Source organism: Glandiceps talaboti, chromosome 5 (assembly GCF_964340395.1).
Source record: "Glandiceps talaboti chromosome 5, keGlaTala1.1, whole genome shotgun sequence".
Classification (NCBI taxonomy): domain Eukaryota; kingdom Metazoa; phylum Hemichordata; class Enteropneusta; family Spengelidae; genus Glandiceps; species Glandiceps talaboti.
This window is the reverse complement of record NC_135553.1, coordinates 1,508,211-1,527,211: the sequence shown is the minus strand read 5'-3', so window position 1 is coordinate 1,527,211 and position 19,001 is coordinate 1,508,211. Positions and strand designations below refer to the sequence as shown.

At 34.4% G+C, this 19,001-nt stretch overlaps 1 protein-coding gene across 1 annotated transcript in view; it reads left to right on the top strand.

Moving 5' to 3' along the window:
• Positions 1-11,394, top strand: part of LOC144435792 (cytoplasmic phosphatidylinositol transfer protein 1-like) — a 66,705-nt gene extending 55,311 nt beyond the window's left edge. The window contains exons 4-10 of the mRNA XM_078124415.1: positions 2,098-2,105; positions 6,262-6,333; positions 7,023-7,121; positions 7,337-7,396; positions 8,089-8,184; positions 8,408-8,471; positions 10,803-11,394. Of these exons, the coding sequence (XP_077980541.1) occupies positions 2,098-2,105; positions 6,262-6,333; positions 7,023-7,121; positions 7,337-7,396; positions 8,089-8,184; positions 8,408-8,471; positions 10,803-10,963 (560 nt within the window). The 3' untranslated portion in view covers positions 10,964-11,394. The remainder of the gene's footprint in view (positions 1-2,097; positions 2,106-6,261; positions 6,334-7,022; positions 7,122-7,336; positions 7,397-8,088; positions 8,185-8,407; positions 8,472-10,802) is intronic.
• Positions 11,395-19,001: the final 7,607 nt, after the last annotated feature.

Sequence of the window (19,001 nt, the reverse complement as noted above, 5' to 3'; positions counted from 1 at the left end):
AATTATTGCTTGTCGCCATGGCCATTGACCCGTCTGAATATTTGTCGTCTGCAAGGAAGACGCTCACGCATGCGCAGTGGGCGGGCAATAGTCCACTCGACTTTTCATTCATGGAACTATTGCCCTATGGGGCAATAGATCGTCATTTCCCGGGCAACAGTATTCAAATTACGCATACCACATGACAGGGCATTGACCAATCGCAACACGACTCACGCAGATGATGTGGTATAATAGGGATTGTGATGTTTCACTCCCATGCATTATTACAATACTTCAACACCAAAGGGCACTATTTATTAGAGGGGTGTGACCACTAGAGGGTGCTATTTATCAGACCAGTCTGACCACTAGAGGGTGCTATTTATCAGACAGGTCTGACCATTATATTACGCTATATATATAAATTTCTATTCTTTGCAAGTGGTTTATCAGGTGTATTGTATGTAACCAAGGAAACAAAACTTTAAAGATTAAGAAATGTTTTAAACAATGGAAAATGTATACACTTGAAAAAAAAAGTAATTTATGGTAATATCTTGTGCCAAATTCTGTGTTCCAATGTTTACTTTAATAGTGAAAGCAATTTAATACCTTAATGCAGTAAAAGTACACTGAGCATTATTCCACTGTTTATCTGACAAATTATAGAGGATTTCTATCATCCCACTAAGATTACAAATAACCCTAAGGTGACTGATAAATATATGATAGTGATGAATTTGAGTTAATGTACATATAGTTTGTCATCTTGTATTATTGAAGTAGAGAGATGTCAGCCATGTAGAAAGTCTTCTGTGTTAAAGTAGACTCATAGTTTATACATGTAGGATTAGGTTTTGTTTGGATATTCCAAGAAGTTGACTGACTTTACCAAACATTGCTGTAAAATAATATCATTATTAAATACAATTTAGTTTTCAGATCAGAAAATGTCAAGTTTGTGATTTTGTTACGAAAAGAACACAGAAACCGATTCCTGCTGAACTGCATAGACAAGGAATCTTTCTATCTATGATATCCTCAGTTTGAATAAAACCTGATATGGTGAATATGGCGCAATTTCTTTATTATAACTACTTCTTTAATTTATTTTTGTTTGTTTTCAATTTTTTTGTGTTCTGGGAATGATTGGCTTCTTTCCTGGAACAACAAAATGAAAAAAAAAATGAAATTAAAGAAAATAGAGGTAAATAAATAAATTGAGATCAGATTTGATTCAGATTGTGTTTTCCTATGCCACGTACAGAAGAGAATATCAAGTATAGGTTCCATTCTAACAATATCTGTTATGTGGGTGTACACACAGGTTAAACACAACAGACCAAATGTCTACTCAGATCGATATCATTTATACAGCAGAGATAAAGGTTTAGTTAGTTTATTAGAACAATGCAAGAACTTAGTATAACATTTATAGATTGACTAGAATTACTACATGGAGAGGTCCATTAGTAATGGAATGGAATACAAAGTATTGAATTTTGTGTGGGTAGAAATAGAATGACTCAGTTAACAATCAATTTGCCGATAAAAGTGCATGGCAAACACAAATCACGTTTGTCAATGTACAGTACCAGTGTGTGACAGATGACATGTTCTACATGTAGCTTCATTGATTAAAGTTACAATGTGTTGTTAAATTGAACAAGTCAAATCGTTTCTTAAACTTGACCGTGTAACAGAATTTCCACAACAAGATGGGGAATGCAAATAGAGATATTTGTAAAAAAAAAATAACACACAAAAAACCATAAAAACTTCTTAAATATTTTGCTTAAAACAAACAAACATACAAACAAATAAAAAAATAAATGATTGAATAAAGAAAATAAATATTAAATAATATAAATAAATAAAGGCTGTCGGACCTGAAGCTGATGTTGAATGACAAGAGTTTAAATCCATATTTTTTTGTACAAAAGTGTTCAACTTGGCTTGCTTATGTGTGGTATAGAAGTATTTGAATTCATGTATATTTATAAAGCCCATGTGTCATGAATACAAGAAGTATTTTCTGTTTTAATTCATAATTGGGCTTATCTTTTTTCTCTCCTTGTGCTGCTGTGACTGTGGATGACCTTTTACTATATGCAGAGTACACAGTAAGTAATATTGTTCATTTCAATACCATTCACTCCCCTGCTTCCAATTTACGGCCTCAAACTTCCAGAACAGTTTGAAACTATGTATCTGTGTTGTTTAAGTACCTTAGGTATGATAATTGTAATCTTCACATCACATAACTATGTGCAAATCTTCACCTGTGTGACGTCAAACAGGACAGATCAAAAACCCAAATCACCCCTGTTCAACTGAACATTTTCTGTCGACTGTTCAGAATGACTTCTTCCAGTGTCATTGAACTTGAGCTGCAAACTACAAATCCCAGAATGTGACCAGTGTAAACGACAAACAAATGTCATATTCAGACAAGTTTTACTTGCACATTTAGACTAGATTTGATATTTTATAATTATTGCAAAAGGCCTGATAATTTCAGGCTGAGAAACCACAGTACAATCTGACCAAATGATTATCAGCTTGACCTCGCAACAGGTGGTGATTAATGAACATCAGGTGACTGCAAAATTTGCATCTGTCGGATGCTATTTTTCATATGTGATGGAGAATATAGTACGATGAAATGTTAAAGTACTCATAAAATTTGATTGAAAGTTTGTCCAAAAATGACAAGGATTAATAAATATATAATCAAATGAAAGCAATGGTAGTTTTACATCATAATTCTCCTCGAATAATTCCACTGACTACAAACACTTACCTGCAGCTCGTATTTGTATTAGTCCATAGAATCATACTTGGGGCATCATGATGTAAAACTAACATTTCATGGGATTATATATAATAACAGAATTCATAAATATATTACGGTACATACTAAATACATATCATGTTTGAGATTAATATTCCCAGTAGGCTTTCTCAGTTATAGTTCGGATGAAAAAGTATATTAACCTTTCAAGTGTTATTTGTACTTTGAGATTCAGTAAAGGTTTCAAACTGTGTGCTTAAATTCACAGTGTATTACGATTTAATTCAAAGTGTATTACGATATAATTCACAGTGTATTACGATATAATTCACAGTGTATTACGATATAATTCACAGTGTATTACGATATAATTCACAGTGTATTACGATATAATTCACAGTGTATTACGATATAATTCACAGTGTATTACGATTTAATTCACAGTGTATTACGATATAATTCACAGTGTATTACGATTTAATTCACAGTGTATTACGATTTAATTCACAGTGTATTACGATTTAATTCACAGTGTATTACGATATAATTCACAGTGTATTACGATATAATTCACAGTGTATTACGATTTAATTCACAGTGTATTACGATTTAATTCACAGTGTATTACGATTTAATTCACAGTGTATTACGATTTAATTCACAGTGTATTACGATATAATTCACAGTGTATTACGATTTAATTCACAGTGTATTACGATTTAATTCACAGTGTATTACGATTTAATTCACAGTGTATTACGATATAATTCACAGTGTATTACGATTTAATTCACAATGTATTACGATATAATTCACAGTGTATTACGATATAATTCACAGTGTATTACGATATAATTCACAGTGTATTACGATTTAATTCACAGTGTATTACGATATAATTCACAGTGTATTACGATATAATTCACAGTGTATTACGATATAATTCACAGTGTATTACGATTTAATTCACAGTGTATTACGATATAATTCACAGTGTATTACGATATAATTCACAGTGTATTACGATATAATTCACAGTGTATTACGATATAATTCACAGTGTATTACGATATAATTCACAGTGTATTACGATATAATTCACAGTGTATTACGATATAATTCACAGTGTATTACGATTGACTGTAACGCATGAACAGTTTGTAGAGGCTATCAATGAATTATCACTGTATACTTTATTTCTACTTATTTTATTATTATTATTATTATTTGACTTTATTTAAACTCAATAGACTTGAGCCAAAGGCTCTTCTCACACAGTGTCAAGATAAAATTATACAAATATAAATTAAAAATACAAAAAAATTACGAACAAATCGATGAATCAAACACAAATTGATGTAACATTGGTGAAAACCAGAACAAAATGAAAGCTATAAACCTATCTGTTTCCTAAACGATGAAATTTATTTTTACGTTTAAAAGACTGAAGAGTACGTAGTACAAGATTTGATATCAACACTTAAATCAGTCTTGTCTGTAAGGTATGCCGTGATGGGGTGAGGCTGGTGAGGACAGAATGATACGACATATCTTCTTCACAGTCTATATTTTAAACACTCATCAAGTATATTTCTCCTTTTCTGCTCTACGTACATGTAGTCATATTTGATGGTTGTCACTCAGCTATCCTAGCGGATCACTATCTGTGTATTTGAATAAACATACATCGATTCAGACTCACAGATAGTGTTAGTGAAATCCTATCTGTGCTGACTGTGAAATCTAAGTACAACTATTGATCATTGTAGGAAAACATTCAAATTGCCGTAAGAATGTCTATAGATTATCGGCCAATCAATAGACACTGCTTACAGATATAAATACAGTCTATACATCCACACCAAATCATTAATATGCTACAATGTAGATGTAGATATATGATAACATGTCTGAAGAGAAGTAGAGTGAAAGATTTGTTGTCGTTTGCATTACTGTAACTGTAATTTGCATTGCCGTTGTTTGCGTTACTGTAACTGTAATTTTCATTAGCGTTGTTTGCGTTACTGTAACTGTAATTTGCATCAGCGTTGGTTGCATTACTGTAACCGTAATTTGCATTAGCGTTGTTTGCGTTACTGTAACTGTAATTTGCATCAGCGTTGGTTGCGTTACTGTAACCGTAATTTGCATTAGTGTTGTTTGCGTTACTGTAACTGTAATTTGCATCAGCGTTGGTTGCGTTACTGTAACCGTAATTTGCATTAGTGTTGTTTGCGTTACTGTAACTGTAATTTGCATTATCGTCGTTTGTGTTACTTTAACTGTAATTTGCATTAGTGGTGTTTGCATTACTGTAACCGTAATTTGCATTAGCGTTGTTTGCGTTACTGTAACCGTAATTTACATTAGCGTTGTTTGCGTTACTTTACCCGTAAAGTTTACATTACCGTTGTTGCTATATATATCTACAAATCTGAAAGCTACATCTAAATTCTGATCACCAGTAATTTAATAATACAAATTACTCGGAGCCTTAGGAAGAATTCTAGGGCTGGAAGTAGAAAAATACAATTAACTGAGCGTAAACTTGTACAAAAGTATTTAAATAGGTATGTCAAATTATGTCACTGGGATATTTACATAATAACTCCCAACAACATCAATACTCACCCAGAGGTCACCAAGGTCAAGACAGTTGACCTTGTGACCTTTATATTCACCTTAGAAATGTCAGAACATACGTGTGCTCACTATTAAGTTCACTATGACCTTTTTCAATGGATGGCAATTGTTGTATCATTGATTCAATTTGATGTACTCAGGCGTGAGGAGAATGTAAACTCAATAAATTGCAAAAGATTAGTAAATATCTAAAATATCTGTCATTGTATGTACAATAACAAACTCTTTAGCACATTTTTTCTGCTTTTTGCAATGTAATAACTTACAAACATAGACTTGGTCAGTGTTGTTTCAAGTAGGAAGCCATAATAAAATTATTTTATAAATTAAATATTCAAAAGAAATACCCAATCCTCATATATATGTATATGACTACTTAAATAAAAGATTTTCAGTGAATCTATGAAACTAGATATACTGTCAGGTGCTGTATTATTTATTCAATGTGAAGTACTGCATAGAATATAGCATGATAAATTGACTGGTGTAAGTCAAGGACTTGTCCCGAGTCTGACCGTGGGACTTGTGTATGTTGACCAGAGAATTTTGAATCAATTTTATTATTCTACTGGGGGACAAGAATATAGAAAGTCAGCAAGGATTATGGGTAATATGTCAGTGCAGGAAGAAACTGTACTGTACAATCACCCGTTACCCATATTGTTTGATATGGTATTATTTACCAAACCACTCGTCCAATCATACAAGTTATTGATGTATTCAAATACTGACTTGAGGTAGGAGATAAATAGGCTAATCACTGATCAATCCACAAAATCTGACAATTTCTCAAAATCAGAGTAGCAAGTAAATTAAAGTGTTGTTTTTCTTTCTCATTGCAGTGTTCCTTTTTACCAAGGTTTATTGTAGAAATAGAAACCAAATATGAGAATAACAATGGCAGTAGCGAAAATGTAAGTATACACAATTTAGATAAGATGTTAGTTGTACAAATGATAAACAACAATTTTCTAAACATCGTTATGTATTTTGTGACAGTTATAGTAACTCTTGTATTCCCTTTTAATGAAGTAGAGAAATACTGTAAAAAACCGTACAAACAGTCGTCACCTTGAGATATCAAGTTGTAAATTTATTAGATAGATAGATAGATAGATAGACAAACAGACAGACAGACAGACAGACAGACAGACAGATAGATAGACAGATAGATAGATAGACAGATAGATAGATAGATTGATAGATAGATAGATCCAGTCTATCAGTACAGTATATTTTATTATATAACTACATTCATATCCATACCATAGTGTTTCTCTGAAACAAAGCTATATCTATGCAATGTTTGCTGAGGAGATGCAGATGTCAAGTATCTCATACAGACACTCTTAGGTATACAATACAAAAATAAATCAAACTTCTGAAAACAGTTTGTGTATTTACAGGTACTAGGTTGAAACAAACACTATCTCTGTTAATATAGACATCATTGGATACCTAGATGCAGTTTGAAAACAAGCAATAATGATGATCAGCATTAGCCATAAATGAAAGAAATGTATATTGCTACCATAGAGGGTGCTCTTCTATGTCTACCTGTGTATGTGTGCATGCATTACTTGAATGGTGTGATTTATTGCAGTGTCACAACTTAACCCAAGAAGAACTTGCTCAGAGGGAAGTTATATTTCAAGATATTGCTTATGATGACGTACCAGAAAAACATTACAAAGAGAGTGAGGTGAGTAAATGTAATCTAGGGAGCTGACCATGACATGAAATGATAGTTATCCACACCCATTAATGTTGGAGCTGTCACATTGTAATATTTGTATCTCTTAATTCCTGTGTCATCACATTATGAATACCACATAAAGGAAATCAAAGGAAAGCAAAAATAAAACAACAACCATAACATCTTGAAATAATTTGTTTTCATCTTTTCACTCACCCCAGGACTTAAAAAAATTCAAGTCTGTCAAAACAGGAAGAGGACCATTAGCAGAGGACTGGCTAGTAAGTTATCAAATGTCTGATTGGGTATTGATCAGTTCATTGATATACACTGTCTGTCTGCTCACTCTCTGTCATTACATTTTGTGTATTATAAATAAAGCTGACAGCTACAGTTTACAGGATTGGATTCAATTAGACTGTCGTGCATTTGTCAAATGGAATGTATACCTACTTGCCTGCCTACCTACCTGCCTGCCTGCCTGCCATGCATGCATGCATGCATACATACATACATACATACATACATACATACATACACACACACACACATACATACATACATACATACATACATACATACATACATACATACATACACACACACACACACACACACACACACACATACATACATACATACATACATACATAAATACATACATACATACATACATACATACATACATACATACATACCCATGCACACACACACACACACACACACACACACACACACACACACACACACACACTCATCATCCTCCAAGGCTGACTACCTACCCGCCCACCTGCCCACCCTCCCTACCTAACTATCTATCTATCTAACTACCTACGCAACGACCCAACTTAACCTACCTATCTATCTATCTATGTACACACATGCACACAGTACAAGGCAGCCTAGCATGCACACATTTACCTTACCTTGCTGTATTTAAAAATAACCTCCATCTTTGTTTTATTTTTTATAGAAAACACAGGACCCAATTATGTGTTCATATAAACTAGTCAAAGTCAAATTTGAAGTTTGGGGTTTTCAAACAAAAGTAGAAGGCTATACACATACTGTAAGTATTCAACATTTCAGTTTTATACCTTTTGAATTATGTTTTGTTTAGCCCATCCAGTTTACGTGTTTGATTTTATGTATTTCAATATTTTAAAAAAATGAAATTTGTTGCATCCAAAATGTTTGTTTTTGCTGCAATGAGTTAAGCCTATATTGAAAGCTGCTAGAGACTTGTACAAAGTTAGTGACTGCCTGTATATGTGTATCTTTGTCAATTGTAGGCAATACGTGATATTCTTCTACTTGGACATAGACAAGCATTTGCCTGGATTGACGAATGGATTGGTAAGTAGATATTTAGTTGACCTTTGACCTGGGTTGCTTGAGATTTGGCTTGTCATCAATGGTGCATGCAAATTAGTTTTGCCCCATGCTTTCAAGGAGTATATTTGGGATGTTGTTTGCAGAAATCATAGTTTTTGGACTGTTTCCTTTCAGTCTTTTCTCCTGTTGTATATGCATGTTTAGTGTAAAATCCAATTTTTGCATGATGCATATGAAAATTTTTTTTTTTAAACACATCAAGAAGTTCACCAAAGGACCAATTCTTGTCAAATATATTTCTTTTTGAAAGTTATAACTTGGAAAACATAGTTATGAGTTTGGAAAACATAGTTATGAGTTTGGAAAACATAGTTATGAGTTTGGAAAACATAGTTATGAGTTTGGAAAACATAGTTATGAGTTTGGAAATATGGCTATGACTTGGAAAACAGTTATAACTTGGAGAACATAGCTATCGTTTTGATGAAACAAACTTATGGCTTTTTGGAAAACAGTTATGACTCAGAAAACCTACTTGTGGCTTTTTGGAAAACATACTATGTTATGACTTAGAAAACATACTTATGGCTTTTAAAAAACGGTTATGACTCAAAACATATTTATGGCTTTTGGAAAACATAGTTATCACTTTTGGAAAACATAGTTATGACTTTTGGAAAACATAGTTATGACAGAAAACATAGTTATCACTTTTGGAAAACATATTTATGGCTTTTGGAAAACATAGTTATCACTTTTGGAAAACATAGTTATGACTTTTGGAAAACATAGTTATCACTTTTGGAAAACATAGTTATGACTTTTGGAAAACATAGTTATGACAGAAAACATAGTTATCACTTTTGGAAAACATATTTATGGCTTTTGGAAAACATAGTTATCACTTTTAGAAAACATATTTATGGCTTTTGGAAAACATAGTTACGACTTAGAAAACATAGTCATGACTTACTTGGATTAAGAATACAGAAGTAGTGAATCATTTCATATTTTCCTTTTTTTGAGATTTTTGGAAACCTGTTGAGTTGAGTTTTGTTGTACACCTTTCACTTTCCATTGTTGTATTTGATTTTCTTCCTTCCAAGATTGCACTTAATCATTGTTATGTGTTATATTTGAGTTATTTTAAGTTAATTTCTCTTGTAGCTTTGATTTTCTAGCTCTAAAGTTTGATCTTTATTGCATGCTGTCATCTACTGTGATTTCCCACCGCCTGTTTTCTTGTTCAAGGTACTCCTTTCTTTTTGTTTGCACAAATACAAGTCTTCCTGTCTTTAGTTCACCCTACATTTTGCCAAACCCCCCACCCCCACCCCAACCCTTGTCAAACCAAGTAGACTTACTTTGCAGACCTGGAAATAGTTTGGGTTTGATTTGGAAATAAATTACCTGCAAAAATATTACTATCATTAAACTGTATGCTGGTTACTTTAATTTCTGTGTTTTGGCCAATTTTCTGATCAAGTTTGCTATTAGTCCAAAATAACCCACATGGGCTGATCGGAGTTAGATTTCAGTTTCAAAATCCCAGTAAAAGATGAAAGATCAGCACATTTATAGAATAAATGATTCCAATTACAGTTTCTAAATTTGTAAATCCTCTTTTAAAAGAAAGAAAAAAACCATGACACTGTTTAACAACAAATGCATGGGTAGAATTTTGCTATATACAATCAGAGGAAAATATTTATAGCATGAAAAATTTTCAGTTTTCAGTTTTTTTTATTACATCTTTTATAAAACAGGTATGCTGAAATAGACAAATAAGACCAGTGTATGAATCATAAATGTAAAATGAAATTTATTTTTAAATGATGCACTTGATTGAAGTATTAGTCTAATAGATTATAAACAACTGTTGTAGATCACAACAATTTCCAGAGCTCAGAATGTTTTGTCTTCTCAAACTTCAAAACTCCTTCCCATATTTCACATCTGGTCCAACTAATAGTACAGTTTTATAGACTTACCTCCTTTTCCTGTTTGTTTAACAACTATAATTTATTCTTTGTTAACTTTGTCACAAATTTCTGTCCAAATTGTAAAGTGTATCAAATCCAATTTTTCCCGCCCAGTGTACGCCATTTTTCTTCTTCATTCGTTAGACATGTCAAAGGAAGACGTCAGAAATTATGAATGCAAACAACAGCTGGAGACCAACATGAAACTGGGTGGTGGGCGTCGCGGGGACGACAAACCAAGGAAAGAAGACAGAAAAAAATCACGCTAACACTTCGTGCAAGACAAAAAATGTGTAAATAATGTAAAGACAAAAATTGTACATTTCCATTTTAATATCATCGAATTTCGTGTATCAATTTTTCTCTCCAGACATGACAAAAGATGATGTTAGAGTTTATGAGCAGCAGCAACAGCTGGAGACAAATCAGAAAGTGAATGCAGAGATGGGAACGGGAAACACACAGGTCAATCCGCTTGATGACGAAGCACTCACAAATGCATCAGGAGCTGCCACCTCATCTCCCACATAATGGGATACAGACAACAAGATTTACTAGGTGTGATTAGGTAGATGTATGTTTTATTCAAATGAAAAGAATTGAAATCCAGCAGTCTTGGGAATGTATATTTCACCAGCTGATGCTGTTATCTCTTGTAAATTTCTAACTTTTTAGTATGTCTAAATAACTGGCAACTTTTCCTCTGGGTGCTTAACATTTATATGATTATAATAAGTATATATCTGACACATCTGTCAAAAATGTTGTAATTCGTAGTGAGAGAGAACCTTCTCATCTGTAAAATAAACATCAAATTAAAAATTTAGAAATTTTGGATGCGAAGTACACTAAGGAATGAAACTTAAATTAAGTAGGAAACCGAAGTGTAAGGTTTTGTGTTGCATTTAAATTCTTTATCAGAGTAGAAAAACTATTAGTTACCAAAGATGTACTAATAAACTATGAGGGCGCTGTAGCATTTACCACTAAGATCCTGTTGAGGGCGCTGTTACATGTGCCATTATGAGGCTTGTGATTTAGATAGTTATCAGTCAATGTACAGTGTACCATGAGGACTCTGGTGGCATCCTGTTAGATGTACCACTAAGATCCAAAAGGGTCCCTAAAACTAAGCCCCCACCCTCAACTTGCTGAAAAGTCAGATTTTGGTTTAGAGTGATATAAAAGCTACAAAGGTGCGTGATCTCTTTGAAATAAAAAGTAACAAGTTTCTACAGTAAACTATGTCATGACCAATATCTTTATAAAATGATATCGATAATTTATCAGTTATAACTTAGTGTAAGATAGAAAGTCCATCATAATTTTTGTAAACATACCTCGATATATCATCATACCATTTTAGGTACTGAGTTATAAATAATTGTGTATTCACTGTTCTCAATGTTTTCCCTTTCTTATCCTGGTGTATTTAATATCAAAGCTTACATTGGAATTTGGACAAATCATTATAAACCAGAGCAGTCTATATTTTGGCAGTACATGTGCTCATCGACATTCCAATACCATAATTTATATATCAAAGATCAAAAATGATTGGGTGTTTCTTCATCTAGAGGCTGTCTGTGGCTTCAAATGTCTTTTCACAAGATCTTGAGAGTCAAAGCCATGGGTAGCCTCTAGACTAAATATTTCTTGATGTACTATGAGTGACAGGAAATGCATTATTTATCATTGTTACATGTTTTATCATATTCATGTCAGAAAAACTGAGCATAAGAACTCCATAGACATGACTATTGTTTGCTTTATAGAGTACACTTCCCAACATACTAGTAACAAGTCCATGAATATATCATATATTTGATGTTATTATGTTGTGAGAGGTTGTGATTTCAGTACTTGTGATACACATCAAGAAAAATGTCATGAGAATATTTGAGTTACCTACAAGATGACTTGATGTCCAACTAGTAAAATATCATGAGAATGTGTGAGTTACATACAAGATAACTGAGTAGTCAACAAGGAAATGTCATCATGTCACATACTGCATATTGTAAAATTTACCAACGGTATATAGAATTAATTTATAAAATGTTAAAAGTAAACCACAAGATCTGTGATATTGTACTTGAAATACATCCAGATGTTTTATTGTGTTTTATAAATATGAAAACAGAACTTATTTGACTTTCACACGTATTGTATTGTATTAAGTTACTAAAATGACAACCAGAACTTCTGTCAAAGTACATTTTGGACCCCATCCAAGATATGCATATTAGAAAGGGTTTATTAGAAAGGTTTTTTTTATTACATCACTGTTGGCACATACTGTAAACTTTGAAATTTTCACTTACTACTTATTTTTGCTTATTTCGCTGGAAAACAAAACACAAAAATGAGCAGTAACTAAAATGCCTTCTTGTACATGAACACAATGTACCAGTCTTAGTTTTCGTGCCACCACTGAAGGCAGCGATGTATATTATCAATGCGTAGGAGCCTGAGTTGTAGCGTGTCTCATTTGAATTTGAAATTTGCATATCTTGGGATGAAACCAGTGATACTTCTTGTTCTATACGTACCTGTATACATCATAGTACAGATTTGGGTTTTCGATGAAACAAAAGCATGTGGAATGAGTCAAGGTCAATATGAAACTTAAAAGTGACAATAATTCTACTATTTGGTATATGCTAGGAGATATTCATAAGTTTCTAATCATTCAAGGTTGAAATAGCTGACTTGGTCCTTATAGTCGACATCTGGTTCCTATAATCGACGTCTGGTCCTTATAACTGACGTCTGGTCCTTATAGTTGACATCTGGTTCTCATGTCTTCCACAAATAAAGTTAATCCTGTGGTTTTGACTTGCCCCTGTAACTCAAGTCAAACCAGTTTTGTGATATTCACATTAAAAGGAAGACTAACAAATTAGAAACAAGCCAATACATACAAGCCAATCAAACCAATTACACACAGATTGGTCAGCATGATTGTGAAGCTTTGCCTATCAGTATATTGTACAGTAAATGAATGACAGACAGTATATGATTTGTACAAATCAACCTCTGTACAGCATTATACATAAGTTGTCAGACAATATCTGTGATGCTTAGTGCTTTCTTTGTTGTTTTTATAGCATTTTTGGCAATTTTTTATAGTTGTAAGCAACCTGGCTGCATTTACCATAGTTATTATTGTTTAGACAAGTATATAGTCTGTTTTCCTATAGGTCTCTTGATGGTGTCCCTTCTCCCTGTGTTGCCCCCCCCCCCTGTGTGTTGTCTCCCCCTACCCAACCCTAACCTATCCTGTCATCAAGCTAGTAGGAGATAGCGTTGCATTATTTGTAAGTTTTTGGTATGATTTTAGGCGAGGAGATCAGCTTTCAAGGTCAAAGGTCAATTGAAGCAATGAAAGTAGTGTGCAAAGATTAATCCCAGACTACCTCAATTATCAGGTACTATGCGGGTGTTTTTTGTCATTTAGAATTTCCCATCAAGAGTGTAAAAATAATCCTGTTTATTCCTAGATGTATATATATTTACACTGTGTGCAGTCAATTGGTGATGGATGAAGTCTCTGAAGGTGTGATTTTAATTTAGTTGTAATTTCAGAGTAATTTAGGAACAAATTTAAGATTAGGTGATTGGGTGCAATTGCATACGGAGCAGTATCTTTTACTGTGATTGGTAGATGATAGTCATGTGATTCTTTAGACTAACTTTTGATTGGATAGTCATTATTAATGCCTGAAAATGAAATCAGTATTATGTAGATGGAGATTTGTGGACAACCATATGATGAGTTTGTTTTTGTGTGAACGCGTCTTTTGTCGTTTTATAGACTCTTCAATCTTCATTAATTTCATGAACGTTTGTGACAAAATGTGGTTGTTGTGGCCAAGACTGATTAAAAAAGTGGCTAAAGTTTTGAATTTCGGCTGCAATAAAGTCACAAAAGACTGGAAGTAATCATCGCTAGATTTCCATTCTAAACTTGTCATTTCCAAATTTGCGGAGCTGGGATTTTACGATCTTTTCATGGAAAAAAGAAGGGCAAAGTTTTAGCATGGTTTGGATAGCCTCAGATCGTATGTCTGCAAACTAAGGCATGGTTTAGATAGCCTCAGATCGTAAGTCTGCAAACTAAGGCATGGTTTGGATATATAGCCTCAGATCGTATGTCTGCAAACTAAGGCATGGTTTGGATAGCCTCAGATCGTCTGTCTACAAACTAAGGCATGGTTTGGATAGCCTCAGATCGTATGTCTGCAAACTAAGGCATGGTTTGGATAGCCTCAGATCGTATGTCTACAAACTAAGGCATGGTTTGGATAGCCTCAGATCGTATGTCTGCAAACTAAGGCATGGTTTGGATAGCCTCAGATCGTATGTCTACAAACTAAGGCATGGTTTGGATAGCCTCAGATAGTATGTCTACAAACTAAGGCATGGTTTGGATATATAGCCTCAGATCGTATGTCTGCAAACTAAGGCATGGTTTAGATAGCCTCAGATCGTATGTCTGCAAACTAAGGCATGGTTTGGATATATAGCCTCAGATCGTATGTCTACAAACTAAGGCATGGTTTAGATAGCCTCAGATCGTATGTCTACAAACTAAGGCATGGTTTAGATAGCCTCAGATCGTATGTCTGCAAACTAAGGCATGGTTTAGATAGCCTCAGATCGTATGTCTGCAAACTAAGGCATGGTTTGGATATATAGCCTCAGATCGTATGTCTACAAACTAAGGCATGGTTTAGATAGCCTCAGATCGTATGTCTACAAACTAAGGCATGGTTTAGATAGCCTCAGATCGTATGTCTACAAACTAAGGCATGGTTTAGATAGCCTCAGATCGTATGTCTACAAACTAAGGCATGGTTTGGATAGCCTCAGATCGTATGTCTACAAACTAAGGCATGGTTTAGATATATAGCCTCAGATCGTATGTCTACAAACTAAGGCATGGTTTAGATAGCCTCAGATCGTATGTCTGCAAACTAAGGCATGGTTTGGATAGCCTCAGATCGTATGTCTACAAACTAAGGCATGGTTTGGATATATAGCCTCAGATAGTATGTCTACAAACTAAGGCATGGTTTGGATATATAGCCTCAGATCGTATGTCTACAAACTAAGGCATGGTTTGGATATATAGCCTCAGATCGTATGTCTACAAACTAAGGCATGGTTTAGATAGCCTCAGATCGTATGTCTACAAACTAAGGCATGGTTTAGATAGCCTCAGATCGTATGTCTACAAACTAAGGCATGGTTTAGATAGCCTCAGATCGTATGTCTACAAACTAAGGCATGGTTTGGATAGCCTCAGATCGTATGTCTACAAACTAAGGCATGGTTTAGATATATAGCCTCAGATCGTATGTCTACAAACTAAGGCATGGTTTAGATAGCCTCAGATCGTATGTCTGCAAACTAAGGCATGGTTTGGATAGCCTCAGATAGTATGTCTACAAACTAAGGCATGGTTTGGATATATAGCCTCAGATCGTATGTCTACAAACTAAGGCATGGTTTGGATATATAGCCTCAGATCGTATGTCTACAAACTAAGGCATGGTTTAGATAGCCTCAGATCGTATGTCTACAAACTAAGGCATGGTTTAGATAGCCTCAGATCGTATGTCTACAAACTAAGGCATGGTTTAGATATATAGCCTCAGATCGTATGTCTACAAACTAAGGCATGGTTTAGATAGCCTCAGATAGTATGTCTACAAACTAAGGCATGGTTTGGATAGCCTCAGATAGTATGTCTACAAACTAAGGCATGGTTTGGATATATAGCCTCAGATCGTATGTCTACAAACTAAGGCATGGTTTAGATAGCCTCAGATCGTATGTCTGCAAACTAAGGCATGGTTTGGATAGCCTCAGATAGTATGTCTACAAACTAAGGCATGGTTTAGATAGCCTCAGATCGTATGTCTGCAAACTAAGGCATGGTTTGGATAGCCTCAGATAGTATGTCTACAAACTAAGGCATGGTTTAGATAGCCTCAGATCGTATGTCTACAAACTAAGGCATGGTTTAGATAGCCTCAGATCGTATGTCTGCAAACTAAGGCATGGTTTAGATAGCCTCAGATCGTATGTCTACAAACTAAGGCATGGTTTAGATAGCCTCAGATCGTATGTCTACAAACTAAGGCATGGTTTGGATATATAGCCTCAGATCGTATGTCTGCAAACTAAGGCATGGTTTAGATAGCCTCAGATAGTATGTCTGCAAACTAAGGCATGGTTTAGATATATAGCCTCAGATCGTATGTCTACAAACTAAGGCATGGTTTAGATAGCCTCAGATCGTATGTCTGCAAACTAAGGCATGGTTTGGATAGCCTCAGATCGTATGTCTGCAAACTAAGGCATGGTTTGGATAGCCTCAGATAGTATGTCTACAAACTAAGGCATGGTTTAGATAGCCTCAGATCGTATGTCTACAAACTAAGGCATGGTTTAGATATATAGCCTCAGATCGTATGTCTACAAACTAAGGCATGGTTTAGATAGCCTCAGATCGTATGTCTACAAACTAAGGCATGGTTTGGATAGCCTCAGATCGTATGTCTACAAACTAAGGCATGGTTTGGATATATAGCCTCAGATCGTATGTCTGCAAACTAAGGCATGGTTTAGATAGCCTCAGATCGTATGTCTGCAAACTAAGGCATGGTTTGGATAGCCTCAGATAGTATGTCTACAAACTAAGGCATGGTTTAGATAGCCTCAGATCGTATGTCTACAAACTAAGGCATGGTTTAGATATATAGCCTCAGATCGTATGTCTACAAACTAAGGCATGGTTTAGATAGCCTCAGATCGTATGTCTGCAAACTAAGGCATGGTTTAGATAGCCTCAGATCGTATGTCTACAAACTAAGGCATGGTTTGGATAGCCTCAGATCGTATGTCTACAAACTAAGGCATGGTTTAGATATATAGCCTCAGATCGTATGTCTACAAACTAAGGCATGGTTTAGATAGCCTCAGATCGTATGTCTACAAACTAAGGCATGGTTTGGATAGCCTCAGATCGTATGTCTACAAACTAAGGCATGGTTTGGATAGCCTCAGATCGTATGTCTGCAAACTAAGGCATGGTTTAGATAGCCTCAGATCGTATGTCTACAAACTAAGGCATGGTTTGGATATATAGCCTCAGATCGTATGTCTGCAAACTAAGGCATGGTTTAGATAGCCTCAGATAGTATGTCTACAAACTAAGGCATGGTTTGGATATATAGCCTCAGATCGTATGTCTACAAACTAAGGCATGGTTTAGATAGCCTCAGATAGTATGTCTACAAACTAAGGCATGGTTTGGATATATAGCCTCAGATCGTATGTCTACAAACTAAGGCATTGGAAAGCAACTAAATAATATGAATGAATGTTATTATTAAAATGAAACAAATTGTTAATATGTTTGGTTTTATAGCACTGCAAGGATTTATGTTCTGGATCCAAATAAATCCAAATATTTGCAGTTCAAAGCAAAAGTACAAAAGTATACAGACAAGGCAGTTAGGAAGTGTCTTAGGATATTAGATGTTAATCTACATGCACTATATAAGTCAACAAATAGGGTCAAGGAAGTAACTGTAGAATGATTTCCATCATTCAGAAATGTTTTATTAACAACTATAACCATTGTATCTTGTGATGTACTTTTCTATTAAATACAGGTTAAACTGTAACATTTAATTACATTTCTTTCTCTCCCAACTATAATATGTAGAATCGTGTGAATGCAAAATGGCCATAAAATGAGGTGTTTTTGTTTGCAGTTGGATTTTCTCTATGGTATTGAATAAGCCTATGTATATGGTACTGTAGCAAAACATTGTTTGATGCCTTTCAGATGTTTTGCTGAGTCTGCCGAATATGTCAAACTGCTAGGAATGTTAGTAATAGTGACGTCTTTCTGCTTTCTACCTGTATCTCATCGTGATGTCATAAGATGTAGATTACCACATATAACATCAAATCATTGAAATCAGGTCACACTGACATCATTTGGAGTATACCTGGACTAAGGGTAAAGTGTTTTGACCTTTAAATTTTAATACCTGGGTGTGGTGAGAGTTATTTGACCTTAGAACTGCAAAGGTTAAGCTTTAAAGTGGGTCATAAATTCACTTTATATTTGTGATATGCCAAACAATTACTCTAGTGCTTTCCTTCACCGAGATGATTTAGGTACCATGTTGGCATCCAGACTGTCAAACAATAGCATCAATTCATATACTGAATGTATCGTACGTATCAATTCATATACTGAATGTATCGTACGTACTGCCATCAGACTAGGAAGGAAGGCAGAAATGCATTGCTATTGAAATGTGCAATACCCAAAATAATCAAGTACAAAAACAAACGACAGGTTTCACACTAAAGTAGATGTTTTAAGGAAAACACAATATGATATATAACTTCTTTAGTATATAACAACCTTATCCAGCTGACTAAATAATGTTTTGTGAAATTAAATGACAAATGAGGTATGCACAGGAAGTACAAGTATTATTGTGAAATAATTTTATTAATCTTTGCAAAGCAACATTGC